This window comes from Aythya marila, assembly GCF_965140915.1.
Source record: "Aythya marila genome assembly, chromosome: 4".
In the NCBI taxonomy this organism is placed as follows: domain Eukaryota; kingdom Metazoa; phylum Chordata; class Aves; order Anseriformes; family Anatidae; genus Aythya; species Aythya marila.
In genome coordinates this window covers 33550378-33574904 of record NC_139045.1, presented here as the reverse complement: position 1 = coordinate 33574904, position 24527 = coordinate 33550378, and the positions used below count along the sequence as shown (strand labels likewise).

The 24527-nt window shown below is 37.1% G+C and overlaps 1 protein-coding gene across 1 annotated transcript in view; it reads right to left on the bottom strand.

Annotated features, from left to right (window-relative positions):
* Positions 1-2285: 2285 nt before the first annotated feature.
* Positions 2286-24527, bottom strand: part of IQCM (IQ motif containing M) — a gene marked incomplete at both ends in the record, with an annotated part of 168709 nt that continues 146467 nt past the window's right edge. The window contains 1 exon segment of the mRNA XM_082758635.1: positions 2286-2383. Coding sequence (XP_082614761.1) covers positions 2286-2383 — 98 coding nt within the window.

Genomic DNA, 24527 nt, shown 5'->3' with positions numbered 1-24527 from the left:
GTAGTCTCAGAGGACTTTTCTATTTTATTTCCAGTAAATCAAAGTCTGTGAAGAGCTTTGGTTCTTATTAAGACATACCCTTCACAGTTCAGCGATTGCCAACGGAGGCAAGCCATTGACAGTTCATTTACATATAAGTGATGACTTCCATCAGGTAGTTGGCTCAAAAATACAATGGACATTTAGAGCATATCCAATATTTCTTGTTCTTTGATGAGCATCAAGTGCCAATTTATATATAGAAACTGACTATTGGAAAGTGAAGGTTTCTTTTCACTGACCTTACACTGTCTTTTGCAGATCTGGAGTGACAATATGTCACTCCACTAAAAGTGAGTTCATTTCCCCAAAGAGACGTGAAGAAATACCAATACAACTGCAATACCCTCCCACCCCCTTTCCTACTGTATATGTGTAAAGCAGCCAGTGGAGCAAGGGTTGGGACCCTGGGGGGCTGAACCCCACAGTGACAGAGGGCAAAGTGGAGGTGTCGAGCAGCCAAATGAACAGCCATGCTCTCTGTCAGGTGGGAAGCCCCAAGGGTGGAAGGAGTGGGGAGTGAGGGCAGCTGCCTGCCAAAAACAACCTGGATGCCACGCTAATAGTGAATACTGATGTAGTCACAGAAGGTACAAATATAGCTTGACAAGGCAGAGGGAGGTGCTAGGCCTGCTGTGTGATGCAGCTGGCTCAGACAAATGCAAAATGGGGATCCATCCTTGATACGATTTCATGCTTGGGTGATATGGCAAGTGGAAAAATGGAGGAACTAGTGGTGAGCCATATCCAAAGGTCTAGCAGTGATAACAGATCATGGATGTGCATCCTCTGCCTAGAGAGGATGAGGAAGAGCAAACCGTTCAGGTAATGTTAGCTATTTTACTTAGTATGTTCACTATTGGATGGCATTTTTTACAGTTAAGAGCAAGGCAGAAAAGTATTAGAAAAAAAATAGGAATATAATAAAAATAATAGAATTTTTATGTAATAGTAGAAAAAAAAAAGAAAAACAATAAAAAATAATTTCAAAGCCAGAAGCAGGCAAAAGTGAACATGAATACCTTCCTTTTAGAAGATGGATGGAGCCAGAATACACGCCCTGCAACAACATCTATTCAGAACAGTATTTTTTACATTTGTATTTAAGATGAGAAAGGAAGGCAGAGAAAAGGAATCCTTCCAGTTACCCTACTACTTCTACTAAGAGAGAGCAAACAATTCATCCAGCAGTACTAAATGCTTCAAATCTTCCCCAAGTTTTTTACTGCCTCCAAGTCCCCATTAAAGCTGCAGCATGAGTTGCACATATGCCACATGTCTATTCCTTCAAATTAATCGGGAAGGGGGGGGGTGCAGAAAAGTGGTTAGCTGATAACCTGGTAGGTCATTTTTATCTCAGAAATAGTAATCAATTCTTTCTTTCAGCCAGATTCTTAAGCATCTTGTTTGGGCTGAAGGAGCACGAACAGCTGGGGATGGACAGTTGGCAGCTCCTAAAGGGAATCAGCTGGCAGTGGGTAGACACTTCTCCCTGAGCACCACAACTATTTTAGAGGGTCCCCATTGCCTCTCACCTTCAGGTGGGATGGATGCTGAACCAGCTGCTGGTGTGCCTGTGCAGCACAGGAGAAAAAATCTCTATGAAAATAATAATGGGTTTCTTGCATCAGTTGTTGGCTGTGCTTACGGAGCAAAAGAAACAAGCCCTGCCTGCCCTTATTGATTCTTGTCTCCATGTTGCACAACACAATTATGCCAGTTTAAGGGACAGCAGTTCCACTGTACCCAATGAAAAAAAATCAGAGGCATAATTTACTCTTTTAGGCCTAATGTTCTGAAATACTGAATTTTTAGAGAAGGAAGCTACTGGAAGACTGGTAGAATAAAGATCCGTCCCTTATACATTTGAAAGACAAATTGCCTTAAAAAAAATAAACACACTGGCTTATATGTTGCTCTACAAAGGCTACTGGATAGTATATTTTTATGCTTTTCTTCTCAGTTGACTACATCATAGTGTTTTAATTTTTGAATCTATTATGTACATTGCACACTGTTTTACCCTATCAAGTGCAAACTGATTGGTCTAAAATTACATAACCTGCTGGAGATTTTCAATTCAATTTTTATAACCTACTTGAGAATGTCTTTAACATGAAGGAGCCCTGTGTCTTGCTTACTCTCAGATGCAATATTCTTTCCAATGAAAGAGTGTTTCTACACTGGAGCTTGATTTCTAAAGACTTCACCATCTCTTTTTCATGCAGTTACACCAGCAATCCTGATCAGAGAGCTGTTTTTTTTTTCTGCTCTTTCATTGAAGAAATCACTAATGCAGCTGACACTTGAAAATCAGTTTTCTTTGTCTTCTTACGGGAAAATGCTGCAATATGAAAAAAAAAAAAAAAAGCCATTAATTCATTAAAGCATATCACAAGTTAGATAAACAAGGCAAATAACATTTAAAACATCAAGAAATCCATACATTTTACATTCTTGGGAGAAGGCTGATAAATTAATTTTCCCAGTTGAGACTATGCAGAAAACCTATGATGAATTTTCAGCTTGTTTCAGGGACACCAAACTCTAAATAAATAATTAGCCAGAGTGACTTGACTTCACCGCATTTACAGAGCCATGCTGTACATGCAAGCCACTCTTAGTTCAAGTGTCCAAGGAAGACATAATATTTCTATAATCATTACTCGTTTTGTTTTCAGTTATCGGATTCCCCCATCAGTAAGTTTGCAGGCAATGTAGAACTATTCTCCATGTGATCAAAGAGATATGACTGCTGTTTTGGATCACCCAAAATAGTTTCTAATATTTTTCTTCTTCGATTGAGAAACTTGCTAACAAGTCCATAATTTGGCCTTGCTGTAATACATATCTTTTTAGACTGGTTTCAGGATTTGCTAACACAGTTGCTTGGTAACATTTTCATTTTTTTAAACAAGGAGAAGTCGAGTCAGATATGTAAAATACAAACATTACAAAAAGAAAGAACAATTTTGAATATTTTATGAAGCCAAATAATGAAAAGGGAAGATAATTTCCAGTTGGTCCTGTAATTCCAGGAATGCCACTACTTACATATTCTGGCCCGAAATGGGGCCATGCTTTGTTGTAGAAGACTTGGAGAGATCATTTAAGACATTCTACTCATCCTGACCAAGCCAAAGAAGAAAAACATCAATAGTGCACAAGAGGAAAGAGTTACTTGCACCCATCAGAAAAGAAGAAAAATGGGACCAAAAATACGCTCCTGTACACCAGTCAATCATCCCTACAGAAGGTTATAAGAGTTGACACAGAAGCTCCTAAGTACTGACACTAATTCCCCAGAACAAGACACTTTTGGTCGTCTTCATATCCCCTGGAGATACCCTCCTAACATGCAAGAGAAACAAGATTGCTAGGGAGCCAGGTATGACTGCATCAGGCAAACAAGGACATGCTGAGCATGCTTTACCAAGAATAGCAAAGTATGTGTTTTTAAAATTAAAAGGTATGTTCCCTGTAAGGAGAGGAAGAAATACTGCTTTCTGTACTGCATTCGTATAGCAGCCCCTTACCAACTCTGCTTGTTGCACAGAAGTGCCTCACACAGTAAATACTCATTTGAAAATAGGACCAACACCATCCAGAGCTATGTTCTTGGTATGTATTTTGGCTTGCTTTAAAGTAAAGTAAAATAAAATAGCATATATTTAGCTTTAAAATGGCACATACTTGGCACAGTTTTGATGAATAGGAGTTTACCATGTGGATATTACTTTCTACAGAAAATAGACTATTCAAAAGAAATAACAAGAGCAGGATGCTTTCTAATATGTTCCAAAAGTAGAGAAAACAAACACACACACACAGGCAAACAAACAAACAAACAAAGGACTTCATTCTGCAAATACTTTCACATGTGAGAAAATGGCACTTAGCTGCCTTCACGCCAGTTGTTATTTCTGAAAGGAGGAGGACCAATTCCCTTCTGACAAGACTAAGATTAATGCCGTCTGAGTAACAGGTAGTCAAATGACTTTCACAGACATAAAACAATTTTTTTTTTTTTCTTTTTAAACTATTTATCATTAATACAATAGAGGATTGGAATAACACACAGAGACATACATGGACACACACACCTAATTTGTGCATTCAGCCAGTATCACACTATTGTAAAAGATTAGGTCCCACAGATTTCATTGTTGCTGACAGTGACTTTGCAGGCCAAAATAGACAGGTTTTCTGTCACATATAGACTTGGTGAGGTAAGTTAGGGACTAGGTGGGAAATGAGCTGCTTAAAGAGGATTCCTTCCTGCATCACTACTGTCAACACAGCCAACACCATTTTGACCAGTATCCTGGTCATTCCTGCAGTGCCTCCACATCCAACATGATCCTTATGAACCGTGTTAAAAGGTTACTTAGCATTTACTTTAGCATTTGGACTGAGCAATGCAGTACTCAACTGGAAAATGCTATTGGAATCAGTGGAGAATAATTGTGAAGGGTATAGAAAGAAACAATTGCCAAGAACATTTATATTATGATTTCAAAGTCTAACCAAGCCTCTCCTCCATCAGTAGTGAAAACAAGGAGACAGGAGGAGAATAACAACAGAAGGGAGAAGAAAGAGAAGCAGCTGGAAGAAATAAGCAGGAAGCCCCAGAATGGAAACTCTCTTGGCAAGATCTGTGGAAAATAGACCCATATTCATAGAGCTGAATTGTATAAAATAATCCATTACCAAACTAAGATTTATATAATACACATATTTAAGCTTTGCTATTACCTTTTCTGCACAAGTAAAGAAAGAAAGAAAAAAGAAAAAGAAAAAAAAAAAAGAGGAAAAAAAGGACCTTTGATAGTTTGGATAATAGTCCAAATAGCAAGGGTCAACTGAAATTTATTTTGAAATTTTTCTTCCTCTGCATGTGGTGCACTTGGTCTCTTGACCTTTTGCATATAAAACACAGTCTCACCTAAACACTCCTTATTGGACAGAGTATGTGGGGCTTCTTAAAATCTCAGCATTGAGATAACATCAGAAGTGGAAAGTGGGACTGGGTAGTGGGAAGTACAGGAAACAAAGCTAGGAGTATTCCAGAAAACAAACTAACTAACAAAAACATCTCAAACCAGAGTATTAAATCTGTTTCCAACATAAACCTGACCATGAAAAGTATTCTTATAATTACTGCTGAAGACACCTCAAGATACCTATAGAGCAGAGAAGCAAAAAGCTGCCATAAGACAGCTCTCCCCAATTATCCTATGCTACCGAAAAATTAGCTTGCAGTGTTCACACATGAAGCTGTACATGTATATTTTACAGCAGAGACAGCCGCTTTACAATGTCTTAAAGACATGTTGTTATGAGGTACTGGCTTCTGTAGGCAAAAAATTAGGGAAGCCTAATTTAACTGAAGTGAATTTCACATGTCCATCTCTGCAGCTGTTCATTGCCTCTGATAAATGCTTCAAGCATACTTTCTCAGTGTGCTAGTACACTGTAACAAATTACCTTGGTTGTTTCCCCAGTTTTCTCATCTTGAAAATTACAGTAATACTGAACTACTTTTCAACCATTAGTTATCTACTATTATTTTAAAAATACAGAAAAACGTATATCACTTACTATTGAAAATACATCAGCAAATATACACGTTATATTGGTTAGCATTGGAAGTACAATAGCCTAACTCCTCCTTGACAAAATTCCCTTTAACTGACCAAAGACAGAACTGCACGAGTCGGCAACAACTCAAAAGAACTACCACAGAGTAAAGATGGAGAACTGCAACTGATGTTGAAGGGAGAGCATGTTTAGGTAGTGTCACAAATACAGATACTGAGATGTTGCATAGCTGCCCACTGAAAACTGCTGAAATTGAAGGTGCAATCCAGAATGACCCAGAGCACTGAAAAGTAAACAGTCAGTTTGCATCCTTTCATGAGAGGAAAGCTATAGCCTGAAATCTAGAGTGGTACCTGTCCTGCAGTCCCTGGCTAACTCTCGTTATCATGAATGAACCATACTTAAGTTACTTTTCAGTTCTAAGATATTACATGTGTTACAGATGTTTAAGTCAACTTGCCAGTTTAGATGGATATTATCACATCTGTTTACTGCTGGTAGACATTAAAAAGGAGTATGAGGACACAGCATTTTATTCTTGAAACATTTACACCCCTGTAAGTACTTAAGATCATAACTATTTATTTGGATGACAAAAAGATTTTCTCATTTTTCTTCTTTTTTACTTCTTTCTATTTTCACTTCAGCTTTTTGATGAACCAATAAAGCTGTAAAAACAGCCTCAGTCTTACAGAAGTTAGCAGCAATATTGTAACATAAGTTTCTGCTGGAGAAAATACATTAAAAGCAAAGATGACAGCTTGACATGCAGAGTTACAAGGCTGGCATGTAAAGAAAAAAATCATGTCGTTATTGGGCATAGAATTCTCTAAGAAATAATAAATATGAAAACCTGCAATGACTTTTTAGGTCAGTCTCCTGAATATAACTAATACTGAGATATTCTGCAGTATCCCAACCTGGGCTACAATTTACAGTTATACATAGGCATACTTCCCAACTCACCATACAGACAACACAAATAATAATCAGGATGTACAAAGGGATGTCAACTATGTGAAAAACAAAAGAAGACTAGCAGAAAAGCAGCAATGGATGAGAATTAAAAAACTTGGATATTTTGTCTATTTTTCATACCTAAATTTGCAGTTTTGTAGGGAGGGTTGTTGAGTAGGCTGTCTCTCACCCTCCAGGACTGTCATTCCCCCACAAAAGGTCAGGGGAAAGGCTGCTGACACATGGTGACACAGCCTCGCCTTGCCTTCAGAGCAGCATCAGTGACAAGAAGTTCAGTTCTGCCTGCCTCCAGTGAAACAGATTCATCTACCTAAGCACATCTTTTTAAGTTGGAAAATCCGACGTAACAGCATTTGGAGAAAGGAAACTGGAGTCAGTTGAGTCCCTGAAAGCTCTTGAGGGACAAACATTGCTCATTTTAAAGGAAATCTATGCTTAATACTATAAACCTATTTCAAATTCACCAAGTATGAGTTTTTAAATTTAAAAACAGGAAGAAAAGTACAGCTTATATAATCACTGGTACATACAGCATTTGTGCATATATACAGTCTAATGCATGTAATGTAACAGGCTCTTGCTGTCTAGTTCCCCTAGTGGGTCCAGTGGTTACTCTACACACAAGACTGCATTATGATACAAGAGCATGGAAAAGCTGGTCTCTCAAATCATTCATTATTATTTTAAACCTAGAAGCACAAAAGCTAGAATGACATTTAAAAATGGACAAAAGAAACAAGAAACAAGAAAAGACACAAACGTTATTGAAATATTAGCTAAGGTACAATCTTTTCTCTACATACAATATGAAGCTGCTTCATCATCTCTCCATTAGAGTTTCTCTATCTCAACTACAGTATACGCATGCTGGTATGGGATTATGTTCTGTGCATTATGGCTAGTTAAATATTTCTCAAAAGTTAATCCACTTTGAAATTTATTAAGCAGTAAAAGTAAAATTCTATTAACCTTAATGGGATTTACACGAGGGAATTCACACTTAATATGGATGCAACACTGATGCTTAAAACTGTTGCCAGGAAAAGAAGACAGGCTTAGAGAAGTTAAAGCCATCACATTTTCTATTTATGTAGTCCTTCACAAGGGTAATCCTCTGTATATTAAGGAGACAAGAAAATGCCACAGACTGGTTAGTATTTAAGCTTCTCAGATGCTGAGTGAGATAGCTGCCTGTGCCAATAAAGGGTGGTCTTATTGTTGTGGGACTAATAAACATTGTTAGAAGGATGGGAAGGCATTATCTTTGGTTTTCTTATGGGTTCTGTAAGTGCTATTGCTCACATTTTCTACTGTATAATGCTGTACAGTAACATCGCTGTTGGAATATGTTCCCTGTAATATAATATACATGTAATTCAATGAATACAAATTCACATTCTCTCTGTACCAGCCATTCCTCATAACCAAAATAAAGTAAAACTCCTCAGATTCTTCTCCAGAGATTGTCCATCTCTATTGTTTTCAGGGTAAAATTAATTGTTTGGTTGCCTTTAAATCATCTAGTTAACATGTGGGATATAATTGACTTCATTTGGGAAGGCTGAGCGAGCTCTGAGCATGTGATCCTGAATTCAGTCCTTTACCAAGAAGAAATTTACCCAATGTAATCCAAAATGTAAGATTGCTGAATAGCTGAGATTTCACTAGGAGGGAGCCAGGAGGTCCTGAATTTTGTCCACTTAATGGTCAGATTGAGGGCTGCAAAGAAAATCATAAGGGACCCTGAGGTTTGGGCCCCCACCATGTGCCCCAAAGGAGTGGCATTTGGTGCAGAACCTACCACAGCTTCTCCCTGCTAGCAGAAGGCAGCAGAAGCCAGAGAGCATTTGGCTCCCATAGGTACAACTGTAGGGTTATCTCAGCTTTCAGGCTTTGTGGGATCACTCACAGCACCTGCAAGCAGTTAACTCTGCTGGTGATGGCAACCATTTAGAAGTTGCCCTCCTGGTGGTTTCATGGGTTTCAGCTGGCATGTCAGCCCCATTTTGGGTACCCAGGTGGTAGAAACGTTGAATTATTTGTCCAGGCATTGTGTCCTGGGAGTACATTTCACTCAAAGCAAGTCATGTTACCCAGGTGGTATCCTGCCCTAACAGTCTTACATACAAGCTCCAACAAAAATGTTTATAATACTGAGGTCTAATATTCTATAAAATAAAATAAAATAAAATAAAATAAAATAAAATAAAATAAAATAAAATAAAATAAAATAAAATAAAATAAAATAAAATAAAATAACACACTTGGAACAATCATGAAAGAATTAGTAAAAGACAATCTTGTATAAGTTAGTAGAAACATCTCAGACTTCACAAGGTTGCAAATTTGGATACCCTGACATAAAAGTAGCAGCCTGAAACAAAATTACTGAAATCGTGCTGCAATACAAATTAGCTTGTTCTTTTAAAATAAACCATATTGTAAGTGCACTTGGATATCCTGACAATAACATGCAGTCTAAAATGATGAAAAAGAATCACTTATTTTCCTATTCGGCTTTTCTTTCATCAGGATTTAAATATTCTCATGCTTTTAGCATCTTTCCCTTCTCTGATAAAGCAACCCCGATACGCTAACACTAACATAAAGCATTCTAATATGTACGGATTTGCATCTAAAAGTCTGGTTTGTTATTCCATTCGTGTCATTCTGCCCAGAACTTTTGAAGAAGGCCATTTTAAAGCCAGTAAAGACGAGTTCCTCTCCGAGAAGCATGATCTGCTGTGTCAACATTCTTCATTAGATAAGATAAACTACGCAAAAATCTGAAAATGAAATTAGACAGCGCAGAGATGAATTTAATGGTAACTACCTTCTGAACACAGAGATAATTTGATTTTGGTCTTACAGTAAGCTTTCTCATACACAGAATCAGAGCCAAGCTACATACTGTGAAACTAAGCCTGCATCTTTTCTTGCTAGGTAGGTAGAGGATTCATCTGCAAGGGCATTTGGGTTTGAAGATTTGGGGATCCTGTATTCTGGACTGCATTCTCCTTCCCATCACATAATTGTAATAATGGAGTGACAAAGTGATTTGTCTTTACATGTGTGTGCCAGGAGCCTTGAAATGTTGATTGATTTTGGTCATAGCAACTGATCTTCCAAGCAAAAGGACAGGGAGAACAGGAAGAAAGTCCTGAGCCAATCTTTTAATAATGTGTCTGAGATTGCACTGGATAGGTACCCAAACCTTCACTGGAATAAACCATTTGATATAGCACAAAATATAACAGATTTTTTTCATAAGCCCACCAAACTTAACAGAGCCTTTCCTGACATTTAAAACCAGAGGATCAGGATCATAGAAGCTTGTCAGACCAGTAGGGACTTGGCACCTTTCAGCATTGGAGCATGCCAACACGTGCTGCAACAAAGAGATACATCTGGGCATGAACCCTCTGATGGCTTCAGTCCTGTCAATGTAAAACATGACAGCCTCTCAGCAGAGCACAAATGCACTTGCTGGTGGCTTAGATTGCATGGGCAGGGCAAACACTTGTGCAGTGAGTGAGGTTTCCATTCACTTGCTGATCCCACAGATGAGTATTCAGGTTTTCCCACCAAGGTCCCATTGAACTTAGACCCCCATTTGGATATGAACAGTGAGTTCACCATTGCTATACTCTCCAACAATGAGGGCTTACAACCAGTGCCCTTTTGATGACTGCATACCTATCTAGTTAGGAAACACAGAGGAGCCATCACACAGACCTTTCTCTTGAACCCACTACCACACAGGGTATCTCTGAACATTTACACTCACAGCCCACTGAACTTCACGCTAAGATCACTGAAACAAGCACTGCATTGCTCATCTTGTATTTGCTTTTTTTTTTTTTTTTGGTAGTGATATTGAGGGATATTTTACTTTCAAATGCTATCTGTCTCAAATTAATGAGGATAAAAAGCATGCAGTACATTGCTACATATTTTCAGTAGCCCTTATGTTGTTTTCACCCTGTGAATGTTCTTGAGGGGAAATATACCACTAAAAAAGACATATATGAAAGCAAAAAGTAGTTATACTGAGTCCTCTCTCCCTTCCTCCTCATATATCTGTCTTTGTTCTCTCTGCAAAGTATCCACATGGCCTGATGGGCCACATGAGAAAGAATAGAGAGAAATATATTGAGTGAGAAAAAAATAAATTTAAAATGTTTATTTCTCTTAAAAAATGTGCAGCAGACAGAGAACAGACAGCAAAATTCTTTCCTATTATTCTAAATTTTTTACCATCCACAATCATATTTGGTAAGGACACAGGTACTGCATCGGTACTTCCCTGCTAATTTGTCATCTACGCCAGGCTCCAGAACCCAGATTCCCCATATCAGGCATCAATCTGTATCAGCACACACAGAGTCATAATTCCTTGCTATGAAAACCCACACACCAGGAAATGGAAGTGCAAACAGGTTTGTGCACATGGATGCAGAAATTCAGAAGCTCAGTAATACAGACAAGAACAAACGGTACATCTGCAGGCTGACTGCCCAAGACCAGTTTATCTTCTGCTTTTTTTCTCAATTCCCTAGACATCTTTATATATATATGTATATGTATGTATATACACACACACATATGTAAGTATGTGTAAGTAATATATAGGTACATTAAAGGAGGCTGTAGCGAGGTGGGCATCAGTCTGTTCTCCCACGTGCCTGGCGACAGGATGAGGGGGAATGGGCAAAAGTTGCGCCAGGGGTAGTTTAGGTTGGATATTAGGAAAACCTTTACCAAAAGGGTTGTTAGGCATTGGAATGGGCTGCCCAGGGAAGTGGTTGAGTCACCATCCCTGGAGGTCTTTAAAAGACATTTAGATGTAGAGCTTAGGGATATGGCTTAGTGGAGGACTGGTTAGTGTTACGTGATCTTGGAGGTTTCTTCCAACCTAGACGATTCTGTGATTCTGTAATATACAATCATCTCTTTTCAAGTCTGTACCTATATTATCCTCAAATATACAATTATTATAAGCTTCACTGCATTATTTAAAATACTACTTATAAGTTTTGATACATTTCATTACATCTCTTTTTAAATAAATTCATAAAAGTATTTTAATATATCATTGGTATTAATCTTAGTTGAATATTCAGCCTTAATTGAATTAATATTTAACAGATTCCTGCAATCTGTCCAAGTCTTTTAGCTGCAGAACTATCTCTTTCTACTGCAGCAGCTGAAGCAAGAATTCCTTGAAGTTTGAGAAACTGACAAAATTTCACAACAGAATATTAGATCATGTCCTCACAAAATGCTTCTGAAACATGCAAACATACCCACACATCTGGGAAACTACTGCTGTAAAATCTCTCTCCTGCAAGTAATCCTTACTCAGCCTTTAGTCAAGCTCCAACCACTCAACAGAGCTTCTAATTTCCTGAAAAGTCAACATTTTCTTTCAGAGAAAGTGGCCACAGAGTCAAGTGATGAAATAGAAACGCAGAAATAAAGATGCTAAATCAAGAATTTAACAGATAATGCATAAAGCTCAATTAAATCCCTTTGCAATTTTTCCACTTGTCCAATACATATTTTTGAATAATTTTAATATCTAGTAGAAAAAAAGAAAAAAACAAAAAAAAAAAACAAAACAACAACAACAAAAAAAAAACACAACTTCTTATCAATTAAAAGCCAGTACATCACTGGCAGCAAAAGCATCTTTTATCCTATAATGATTTACTGTTTTATCAATGTGTGAATCTTGGGAAAACAACATTTAATCTTCTGTCAAAACAGGACCTATCAGGACCCACAAACTGCTTTACACCCAGTTAGCTTAAGTATTCTCTAACCTGATCCTCTTTCACCAAGTGCATGTCCCCATCATGGTGCCTTGTAGGCATTTGCTTATATGCCAATGCTTGAGGTGAGTGCTGGAGGTGACCCTGTTTTTCTGATTAGGTGTTCCCACATTCACATCACCCCAAGCCCTTGCAGAAGACCCAAGCAGTACAGTACAGCCATGTCTCAGCTGCTCTAGCTCTTTATCTACATAGGACCTGAGTCAAAAATCCCAAAGCCTCTGGTAAAACCTTTGCCAAACTACTTCCAGGACCTACCCAAAACAGACATCTTACTACCACATTTCAGAGCTCTACCCTGTTCGCAATAGTCATTGAATCTTTGCAATAAAACCTCCGAATGCCCATATGTGGCAAGCATTTGCTGTTTACATAGCCATTAGCCAATCTTTCCAGAAGATTTCTTTCTTGCATGCCGTTTTCTTACTTGGGTTACAAGTGCAAAAAACAGAGGCCTGTAGTAATATGTTTTAATAGGCAAAAACTCAAACATGAAGTCACAGCCACAATTTTTTCAGATGTGCTTTTCACTGTAGTCTTAGGGCAACAGAAAAAGCTATTTTTTTCCTGTTTTCATCATTAGTTTTAGTTTCAGATTTCTTTTTCAGGCTGATTTCTACATTGAAAGCAAGATTTAATCAAGAATTACATAGCTTAAGACTGCTTTGCAGAGCTCTGATTGATTGAGTCAGACTTCCGTTAGTCATATGACAAATGAATGGAATAAAGGATGAGCAGTCTCCCTGTCTGATCCCTCCATGCTCTGTGATGTTCACTCCAGCCTTAGCAAAACTGCTTTTTAAGATTAGTCTAAAAATACAGGTCAGAGCCTCTCACAAACCCACTGTATCAAAGGAATATGCAAATCTTTCCTTGTTCCATATTCTCCTCAGCCTCCTGCTACAATTATTAAATTACAGGGTATTAATAGAAACTAAATAAAGCACTCTGAAAAGATGAATTCCAAAGATGCAAAATTCAAATGCCAAATAGAGAGCAATTAGGTTCTTAAATAATTCTTATCACATTTCATGCTAATATTAGCACATCCAAAAAAACAATAGAAAACTGCAATATTCTCAGAGACACTCAATTGAAACAGCAGAGTAAGGCATAGAGAAAGAATCTTGATTTCTTATATTTTGATGTTATGCACAAATAACATTTATCTCCAGCTACAACAGTAAAAATCATTTTGCTCTCTAGAAAGAATTCATAATATTTATATGATGATACCAAGAAAAAATTGTGGTTTTGTTTTGCAAACCAATGCAATAGCAAAAATGAGGCTGTTCTGCTTAGATTTTTCAGAGAACTCAAATTAGCACAAACTTTTACTTAATTGGACTCTTCAAGTAAGTATGCAGCAATGAGCATTAATCTCTCCTCATTGCTTTTTAAAACCTTTATGTCTATCCAGGTCCCATAGCCTTACAGATTTTAATGGTCTTAATGAAGAAAAAGAGCATTGTTATTCAATTTGACTCAAGCAGATCTCCATTCAGAATGACAATGTCGCCATTCACAATGCTATTGTTAGAGTTCTGTCATCCTTTCTATTTTAAACCTTATTTTCCAGGAGTTTTTAACCTGCCAGTAATTTTTCATTCTTGAGTCTGTAGGCAAGCAAAGTTGATCAGTTGGTTGGTCAGTCGGTCAGTCTGTCTGTCTATTACCTACACATATAATCTACACACATGCAGTACACATTGCTGAATGACAGAATCATCTATTCGAGAATCATCTACTAGAGTATCACTTTATAGAGCTCAAAATCACTGCTTTTTTAAGAAGAGGAGTTTGGCAAATGATTTACTGACAATACAGTCAAATTCATTTTGATTTCCTGATGACTAAAAGAACCTAATTGAATATTTGCAGGACTGAGGTTTAAATATTTGCTTCTTATTGCTTGTGATTCTTTGCACGAACCAGATCTCCAGGACCTTTCTCACACAGAACAGGTATATATAACAAGGCATCACAGGCTAAGCAGACATTCTGTTTCTATCATTATTTAATATCTTATAATGTATTACATAATTTTACCACATTTGATGCATATGCTATACTGGAGATGACTGCATACCAGTGAAAGTTTGTGAAATTTAAGTTTACATTTTGCACATCTGTAAATGTACAAAGGTCTAAATCATCACGTTCAGATTGCCAGGTTAGATCAAGGAAGGTAAATGGAAAACAGGTCCCCGCCTTGATGCTGAGTGAAAGCAACTGTGTTTCAGGAAGAAATACAAGATCTGAGGTCCCCAATCTGTGTAAGCATCATTTCTTATATATCTTCTTCCTTTTGAGCATGGTCTTCCAGGCAGCCACAGGAAACTGAGGCTTTTTACTGCAGCAAGTCTGTGCAACATCTTCATCGACGTAAAGATACCATCTTCCTCTTTTCACATTAGAACTGCACTGGCTGCAGAGACAGGGCATTCTCGGTGATTGTGGACGCCTAATTAGCCTCCCCCTGTTTTCCCCTCCCAAAGGACATCAACACATCTACAACACAGCTCAGCTCTCACACCTTCTACATCCTACACTCCCACAGGATTTTCTTCAGCAAACCCAAACAGCCCATCTGCCTCGCATGTGGTTGGAATGCAAAGCTCGTTTTCATTTCATAAATCTGATCACACTACCGTTGCTCCTACATATTAATGGAGCTACAACAGCTGCCTTGGATTTAAATCTCCTTTACTTCCATGTGCTGTACTGGTAACCATAAAAGGGATTTTTGACTTTCTAAGTGACGTGATGCAAACCAGGAGCTGAGCATAACCTGGAGTTACATGCCATCTCAGCATGGCATAAGATACTTGCTCTAGGGTACAGAGTTTGCAATAACATACATGAAAAACTGTCTGAAGCAAAAATGAAACTTGGATATTAGCTGAGTATCCTTAGCTATCTATGCAGCTCTCAGAGAAAAAAAAAATATTAGAAGAAAAAATCTAGAAGAAAATTTTTGCTTTCTAAATGCTGGACCAACTTCTTGAAAAAAATGGAAGGTGAAAGGAACAGATGGTTCTCTCTCAGACCAGGGAAGAATGAAGGGAGACAGTAGGATTGAGAGTTAGTGAAAAAACTGGTATCTGAACTCTACTTCCCTTTTCTTCCTTTTCTTTCCCTCCTCTTCTCTCTGACGAACAAAACAATACAAGTTTGCAATAACTCGTATGACTGCAGAAGTCACTGAAAGATTATCAGAGGCTGGAGAAAAAGCTCTCAGCCCTTGAAAAGCTGCATTCACAGAGCCATGTTTGATACATTCAAAATGCCCAGTAAGTGAAAATCAATTTCTGGAAGAAAACAATTACATATCATTTGAGGCTAGATCCCCACTCTGGACCTAACATCAAAGGTCAGATTAGGTATTGATTTATGTATTCTCCTTCAAAACATGTGAAATGGAGATTTAAATAATCTCTCCTTCACTGATAAGAGTACTAAATAGCAGATAGCAAATACATCAGCTGCTTCTGAATACATATCTGTACAAATTATATACATTTAAGAAGATGGCTGATTTGATTTTCTAATCAGAAATTATTTAACATGTTTTCTTGCTCTAAAAGGTGATCATTTTAAGACCGCCACTGCAGAAGTGAAAATTTCCCATTTACTAGCTGGCAGTACAGTCAGAATATGCTTTGAGCTGACTAGATGTATTATCACCTGTCAGCTATTTAGAGCTCCTATTAAGTTAGAAGATAGACCCACAATGAGTTGGGAAAAACTACATCTGTTTCCAGACATCAAGCTAACATTTCCTGGAAAGAAAATGCCCCACCTGTTCACTGTAGTCTTTGGAACTGCCAATAGGGCAAGCAGACATCAGTTGCAGGATAACCAACTGAAAACAAATTAGTGATTATTAAAACTTTGCCACTACATTATAAACTGCAGTACGTTAGTCAAGACTGGAAACATTTGTATTAAATATGGCACCTGCTGGAGATTATTCAAGAGAGCAAATCAGATACAGGAATAAAGCCAGTAGCAATGACGCTGGGGAAAAAGGTTCTTCAATTAAATGAAACCCTGTTTTCTTAGTATTTTGACTGGAAACTGCATCCACGTTGATGCTGAGTACTTTCTTATAATATGGCCAATGTTTTATTGATCTATATGTCTATTAATCCCAGAGCCTGGCTTTATGGGATGTAGCAATGAAAATAACTGCAGGTATGAAGCTTCTTTTGTTTCTGTGGTTTTTGTTTCATCATATGCATCAGCTGCTATTGAGATATCATTGGGAACTCAACCAATCCAATCACTAAGACCATTGTTTCAAATTTCATAATTTGAATTATATCTTCTGAGACATCTTTCCTGCTGTTAAATAAGGAGTTTGCTAAGCAACACTTCAGCATTTCTTTTTGTGATTGAAACCCTGATAGCAGTTATAAACACTAGAAAGTGGAAGTAGAAAGTGGGCAGTAGAAGATATTCAGCAATCTAATTCCCCTTGTATTCAAAATTTTCACTGCCATCAGGTAAAACAGATGCAACAGATATTTTGCCTATAATTTCAAAAAACAAATCCAAGAAGGCTTTTTAGCGGGATCGTAAAGTGTGTAGTTTTCATTGATTTCTAAGATGGACAACTCGTTCACTAAATATTTTGTATATTTTTCAATAATTTAATTTTTACAAATTACATGAAAACATAAACATATTAATGAAAACTAGCACACTAACCAGTTAGATCAAGCAAAAAAGAATTATAAAAATAAATAAATAAATAAATAAATAATATAATGTGTGCAATAATAAACAGTGAATAAGTTCCGAAAGCCAAGAAAGTATGATTTAAAGAATTTCTAGTTTCATTAAAAATTACTCAGTTTTAGAAATCAATCTTGCCAATGTATTTCAAATTCTAAGGACTACAAGTACAAATCACAGATTTGACAGCGCTGATTTTTTTTTTTATTGACAGAACACACAAAGCTATATTTGTGTTTAGTTAATTTTATTTTTTTTTATTTTTTTTTAAACAAAAAGCCTTCCCTGTACAATTGCTTTTCCCCCAGAAAACCTCACACTAGCCTTGCTTTGGTTAAAATTACCAGGAAGATTGCAAGCTATCTCCATATATCTATCCAGGAAGGGGAGACAGTAATTGTAATCTTAAAAAAAATCAAATAAAGTTACTCAGATTCACCATTCTGAATCTGATGCTCTTCATCTGTAATATTACAATTTTATTTTCTAATGGATGTGATTTCTGTGTTACGCTTGTATCATTCCCAAAAGAATTCTGAAATACAGCTCTTCTTGCTGTGGAATTCCAAAGCTTTTAAGTTATTAAAATTGTATGTCTTTGTATACTTCTATACATGTAATACAGTGCAGTAATTTCTTTGAGGCTATTATGGTCCTCTGAAATCAAGGCTTTGTTGCAACCACTGAAGTCAGAGATAAGTGCCTTTTAGAATTTACTCTGATTTTTCTTCTGCTATCTACCCTGGACTGGGAAAAATACTAGGAAATCAGTTGAATTATTGATTGTATAACAATGCCAGTAATTGCCAAAAGTTTAAACTTAAATTTTCCATTTGCATGTATTGCTTTAATAGGAGACTAAATGATAACATTGTCTTCCTATTCTACTAGTTCTTCATGAAGAACTGCATGCATTTTATTATTCCATATGAATTATGAAATCCTTATTCAAGTGAGCTCAAATGGTAGGAAAGAACTATGAGAAATCCCACATAGTTTGCAAGTATTTCTAATGAATGGGAAATTTTCATTATATTTCCTGTTCAGGAGATGAATTTAATGCTATATTCTTGTAACTGAACATTACCTATCTGGTATTCCTGTTAATTTGCAAGCAAAAGTGATATTCACTTATTAATTTATAGAACAGACTTCTGCATCTAACTGTTGGGACACAAAATACCTCCAGAGCATTTGCGAGTTGGACAAATATTTCTTGTTCTGCAATGAAGTCATGAGGATAATTTTTCACAGAACTTTAAATCCCTAACATAAGGGCAGAATTACCACTAGGTTCATACTCAAATTCTTTATGTAAGATGCTTGCAGCCCTTTAAGAAACCTTTGGGTTGATAAACAAAGGCTAACTTGACTCTTGTTATAAATGAAGTCTCAACTCAATCTGAATTTAGTAATATTTATAAAAGAAATATTTATAAAAGGTATAAACGGCAAGTAAACAGCGCTGAGTGTGTGGGGAGGCTATGCTCCACCAACATGCACACACGAACATCAAACATTCTAAATATACAGAACATTGCTTTTACATACTAAACCCGAGTATGCCTATACATACGTACAACAATCAGGAAAGGTAACAAACAATCCTTTAAGTTCCATGACTTAACAGCCTCAATATTCCATTCCTTTTGAACAATATGTCTTGCTTTAATTTGTCAAGCAACTCGGTCTTCAGGCCTTATGTATCCCGTTCTTACCGGATCGAAGAAAAGCATATCCATCTCTTTTTCAAGGCCAATGAGGCCTGGGTCAATAGGCATGTCCAGGTCAACAGGGGGCGTAACAGCAAAAGCCTTCGATGGCTGTAGCAGCAGAGGGGCCCATGGCGTAGCACGGATCAGTAAAGGAGCCCGCAGCTCCCTCATGGTCTGGCAAACCACACGTTTTTGACTGTGGCCCCACAGGGCTCTTTAAGACCTCAGAGATTGCTCACCAGGTGCTGAGAAATTCCAGTGCAACCTTGTCGTTTGTAGTTGCAGAGTCCCACACCTTGACCTCAGTTTGGTTCCATGTTTCAGGATCATAAACTGTCCAATTGTTAATAAGGAGATGTCGTGGTTTAACCCGGCTGGCAGCTAAACACCACGCAGCCGTTCGCTCACCCTCCCCCCTCCCTCTCTGGGACGGGGGAGAGAAATGGAAAGTGAAGCCCGTGAGTTGAGATAAAGACAGTTTAATAAGACAGGAAAATAATAATAATAATAATAATAATGATGATACAATGGTGATAATACGAAAGTAATAATAGTATGTACAAACAAGTGATGCACAATGCAATTGCTCACCACCCGCTGACCGATGCCCAGCCTAACCCCGAGCAGTCCCGCCCCCTCCCCCCGGCTAGCCACCCCTATATATTGTTTAGCATGACGTCAGATGGTATGGAATACCCCTTTGGCTAGTTTGGGTCACCTGTCCTGGGTCTGTCCCCTCCCAGCTCTTACTGCACCCCCCAGCCTGCCCGTTGGCAGGACAGAGCAAAGGCTGAGATGTCCTTGGCTTAGTATAAGCACTGCTCTGCAACAATTAAAGCATCGGGGTGTTATCAGCACTCTTCTCATTCTAAGCCAAAACACAGCATTCCACCAGCTACTAGGAAGAAAATTAATTCTGTGCTAACTGAAACCAGGACAGGAGAATAAGCTGTAAGGTTACCAGGACAGTCTTTGTTCCTAAGGACGTATGATTCCCCATAATGCACAATTGCTTACCACGATCGCCTCATGAAGATAGGTTCAGCCAGATTCAGCAAACCGCTCAAAGAAGCTCATAGAGAAAGTTGCTGGAAATAGGCACACTGGAGCTGGAAAGAAGCTCAAGCTGAGAGAAGTGGACCCACGCACACAACTGCCCCTCACTGGTTAGCAGCTTTTCTTCGATATGCTTTTCTTCGATCTGGTAAGAACGGGATACATAAGGCCTGAAGACCGAGTTGCTTGACAAATTAAAGCAAGACATATTGTTCAAAAGGAATGGAAAATGGAGACTTGTTTGTAATCAAGAAAAGGAGTGGAAAATGGAGGCTGTTAAGTCATGGAACTTAAAGGATTGTTTGTTACCCTTTCTGAATGTGCATATGTATAGGTGTACTCGAGTTTATTAAGTCATGGAGCTTAAAGGATTGTTTGTTACCTTTCCTGATTGTTGTACATATGTACAGGCATACTTGGGTTTAGTATGTAAAGCAATGTTCTATATATTTAGAATGTTAGATGTTTGTGTGTGTGTGTTGGTGGAGCGTGGACTCCCCACACACCCAGTGCTGTTTACTTGTCTTTTATACCTTTTATAGCTTTTATACCTTTTATACCATTTATAAGTATAAATATTACAAAATTCAGTTTGAGTTGAGACTTCATTTATAACAGCATCAAACGACAAACGAGTAATAAATAGTAGTTAAGAAAAGAATAAATATTTTTGGCTGCTATCTTTGATATTTTTAAAATTTGTCTTGGTTCACAATGAAATAATGATACTCCAGTTCAGTAGAACTTTAAAACAGTGACAGCTTGATTTAAATTTTTCTTTTTTATTTTGAAATGTTTGAAATTTATATTTCAACTACTTTGAAGGAGATTTTGAAACAAAAAGTATCACTGTAAAATACTGACATCTTTCACTCAGAGGGTGCTGAAAAAAAGGATGCTGACTACTTCAGGCAAAAATAAAAATATTCCCAAAAGCACTATCTGCTCTTTCCTTTTTAGTATTTGATTAAACATAAAAATCAATAATTATACCTCTAATATTCATATATATATATGTATTTACATACAAATGCATATAAGTATGTACGCTTATATATTGATACAATTCTATTTCTCATGATCAAATTATTTTGGAAAACTTCTTAGAAGACACATTTCTAAAACTGCAAAAGAAATGTTATACTAATACTATTCCTCAAAAATTGCAATGAATTAAGCTTTACATTTAGGAAATATCAGTTTAGTTTAGTAGATGCAGAGCAGATGCAGAGTAGATGCAGAGCAAAATTATCTTAAATGTGTATTGTGAGAATTCTGGATAATCCTAGTATATGTGAAAATGGTTCAAGCCTGACACTGCGAAAACACCAGCAAAATAACATGAGTACTTGGTGATGTTTTTCCATAATTCTAACTTGGGCATGTCTCTGCATCTTCTAAGCAAACTTTCAGATGACCATGCCTGAGTAATGCAAAGCCTATTTGAAGGTCAGTATAAAGTCTTCATGCTCTGTTATTTGTTTTTCAGTGGGCCCAGTTAATCAAATCAGCAAACAGAAATAGAACTGTGAGATTTAATTGACTAGTCACAAACATGCATACAGGTCAGATTTCAAACCCCGACTTTGCAATGTGATGGATGAAATTTTAGAAAACTGCAGTTACTCTAAGAACTTCTTAAAAACAAAACTAGACCAGAGTTGGATTCTCTAAAATTGCTGGATATATTTCATTACTAAATGATCAGCAACCCAAGTGCCACATTCACATCACAGAATCGTATAAAAATGGACTGGAAGGGATCTGACATCTCCCTTTTGCCTTCTTCTAAAGAAATTTCAAACAACCTATTTTTTACTTCTCATGAAATAAAATTCTTCTTTTCTAAGCAGTCAAGCTGTCATTTCCAATATTTTAAAAGGCTTTTTAGGCCAAATTTTACTTCAGATTCCTTTGATAACCAGCACAGCTAAAGAAGCTAAGGTGGGCTATAAAGTAAAATGCCACACAGTAAAAGAGCCACAATTGTCACCTTAAGTGAGACACTGAAATGCCACTACATTATCTAAATCTTCTACAAACACTTATGTTGATGTGCAGCTTTCCTGTCTCACTGCATACCCTGCAAACATTTACAAAATACAGGCCTTTCAGTATAGTCTTGAGCTTTCATCTGTGAATCCAAGTGCTGCATTCCCATATGCTTTTTAGAGACAGCTTTACAATCCCCCAAACTATAGCAAGCCATACTGCCAGGCTAAGACAGCGGAAGAAGCAGCTTTGCAGAAATGCAAAGGAAAAAATATAAACATACAGTAGATATTGCTAGGCCTAGCCCACTGGGCATATATTGTTGGTCACAGCATGGATCTGACACTGTGGGGTATATTTACAGCATGGGGTATGGAGAACTACACATACAAACAATCGTGAGAACAGTGTATTTATTCTTATGTGAAATGCATTGAAAATTGACCCTGTTGGGATGTAAATGAGGAATTGGATTGTTGTGGAAATTCTACTGGTTCATGTGCTTTTGAAATGTTGAATTTTCTTTTAAAGTGATCAAAAGTGTCTTTGAGTCACAACAGTCAAAGATGGCAAAGACCACATATTGCTCTAATTCTGTTCTTCAAGACATCTTGCAGAGATTAATGCTTGAAAGATATTATTAGAACTTTTTATTCCTTTACCCCAAACTGACACCATATGAAAAGCTTGCTATGATAGCTCTTCAATATTGTCTCTTTTTATTTTCGAAGCTATACCATGTAAATTAAACTGGGAAAATCACATCAAAGCAAAAAGAAAGAGCTAATATGCACTACATACAAAAATTTAAACACCTGCCATATCCTCTCTTGCCTAGGTAGTAGAATAATCACTCTACGCCTTGAAGCATGAGTGGCGTAGAGTGATTATTCTACTATTCTACTATTTGCCTTCCTTCCTTCCTGCTTCTTTCTTTCCCCACAGAATTGCTGAGTCCATGTTTATGAAGCTCCTTCTGAAGTATAGGATATGAGTGAACAGTATTACAATGCTCTTAATTGGTAGGACATAGTACTTTCAGTGCTTTTTTATCACAGTTTAGTCTAGCAGTGGAAGGAGTTGACAGATTTGTGTCTGTCTAAATATTGTTGGGAAACCATCCCTTGCAGAGACTCCTTACACCCATGAGAAAGTTAGTGATAAGTAAACAGGCTACTTAAGGTATACACCAGAAGGTTGTAAGGGACTGATCTAAAGCACCACTGTAGATTTCCATTGACTTCCTGAGACTCTGGAGATAAACACTGTGTTTCCAAATTAGTTTCTCAAGGAAGAGATTGTCTTCACAAACCTTTTACAACCTCACTCCTCCACTCAAATTAACCACACTAAGTCCATTGCCATGCTATCAATATCAATAGTTTCAACTTATATTCATTTCTAGCAAGCACAGTAATGTTATGTTTTTGTGGTATTATTTCTTTATTGCAGTAAAACATTGGAAAAAAATATTTTACTGAAAACAAAAATGAAACACATTTTCGCTCCATAGAGGAGCAAGACTTTTGTAACAGATAAAGTAAAAAAAAAAAAAAAAAAGGTGTCCTTCCTTTAACTATCAAAAGGAAATATTGTACCACAAGCCTCACCGAGAAAAGCTGATTTTATGTCATCATTAATATCATTATACCGCTTAGCATTTAATAAAATTGCTCACGCAGCAAACTGAAAGTATTGTTCTATCACACATTCTATTATTCAAATAAGGAGCTTCCTTCACCTAAAAGCAATTCAAAAAAGTGAGTTTGAAATATTATCCCATTCTCATATATTGAAACTGGGATATGTGGAAAGTTGAAATGTTTGAAAAACTTACCACAGTGACAAAACTGAATGTGAATTAAACCTTGATGCCCTGACCTTTTAATCAGTAAAGCAATCTGAATACAAAAGCTGGCAAATAAATTGAGTAGGAAGATGCATTTTTATATAGTTATTTTTCCAATGGGAAATGAGTATTATCTTCCATTTTCCAGTTAAAAAATGCAGTGAAGATTACTCATGCTTAAAAGAGATGTTAGCACACTACTTACTGGTAATGTAGGAGCAATAATAGTTGATGTAAGTGCAGAAGTTTTATGAAAACATGCCTTGTATATCAATGATATGAACAAAACTATTGTATTTCAAAAAGGGTTTAAAAGCTTGATTTCTGCTTATTTAAGCACACGTCGAATTTTTATACTTAGATTAGAAATTCACAGCACACTGCACCAGAATCTGTAATTTACATATACAGCATAAACTTATGCCTATGGGAACTTCCACATTTGAATTAAATACAATCACAGTTCAGGGGTTATTTCTCTCAGATTAGATCTCTGCCAGATAGCAAAAGACCTTTCAATAGATGAGTTGGGAAGTGGTTTTCAATGTTTCTCAATTACCTGCAGAATGCTTGGCGCATCTCAGAAGCCACAGAAACAGACACAGTAAGCAAAAAAGGGGTGTATGTATCTTGCTGTGTTTATTAGTATTAATGGTGGAACACAATAAATTTACAGGGCTATCCAGAGCTAAAATGCTTATTGGAAGAGGAGTCTCTGTGCTA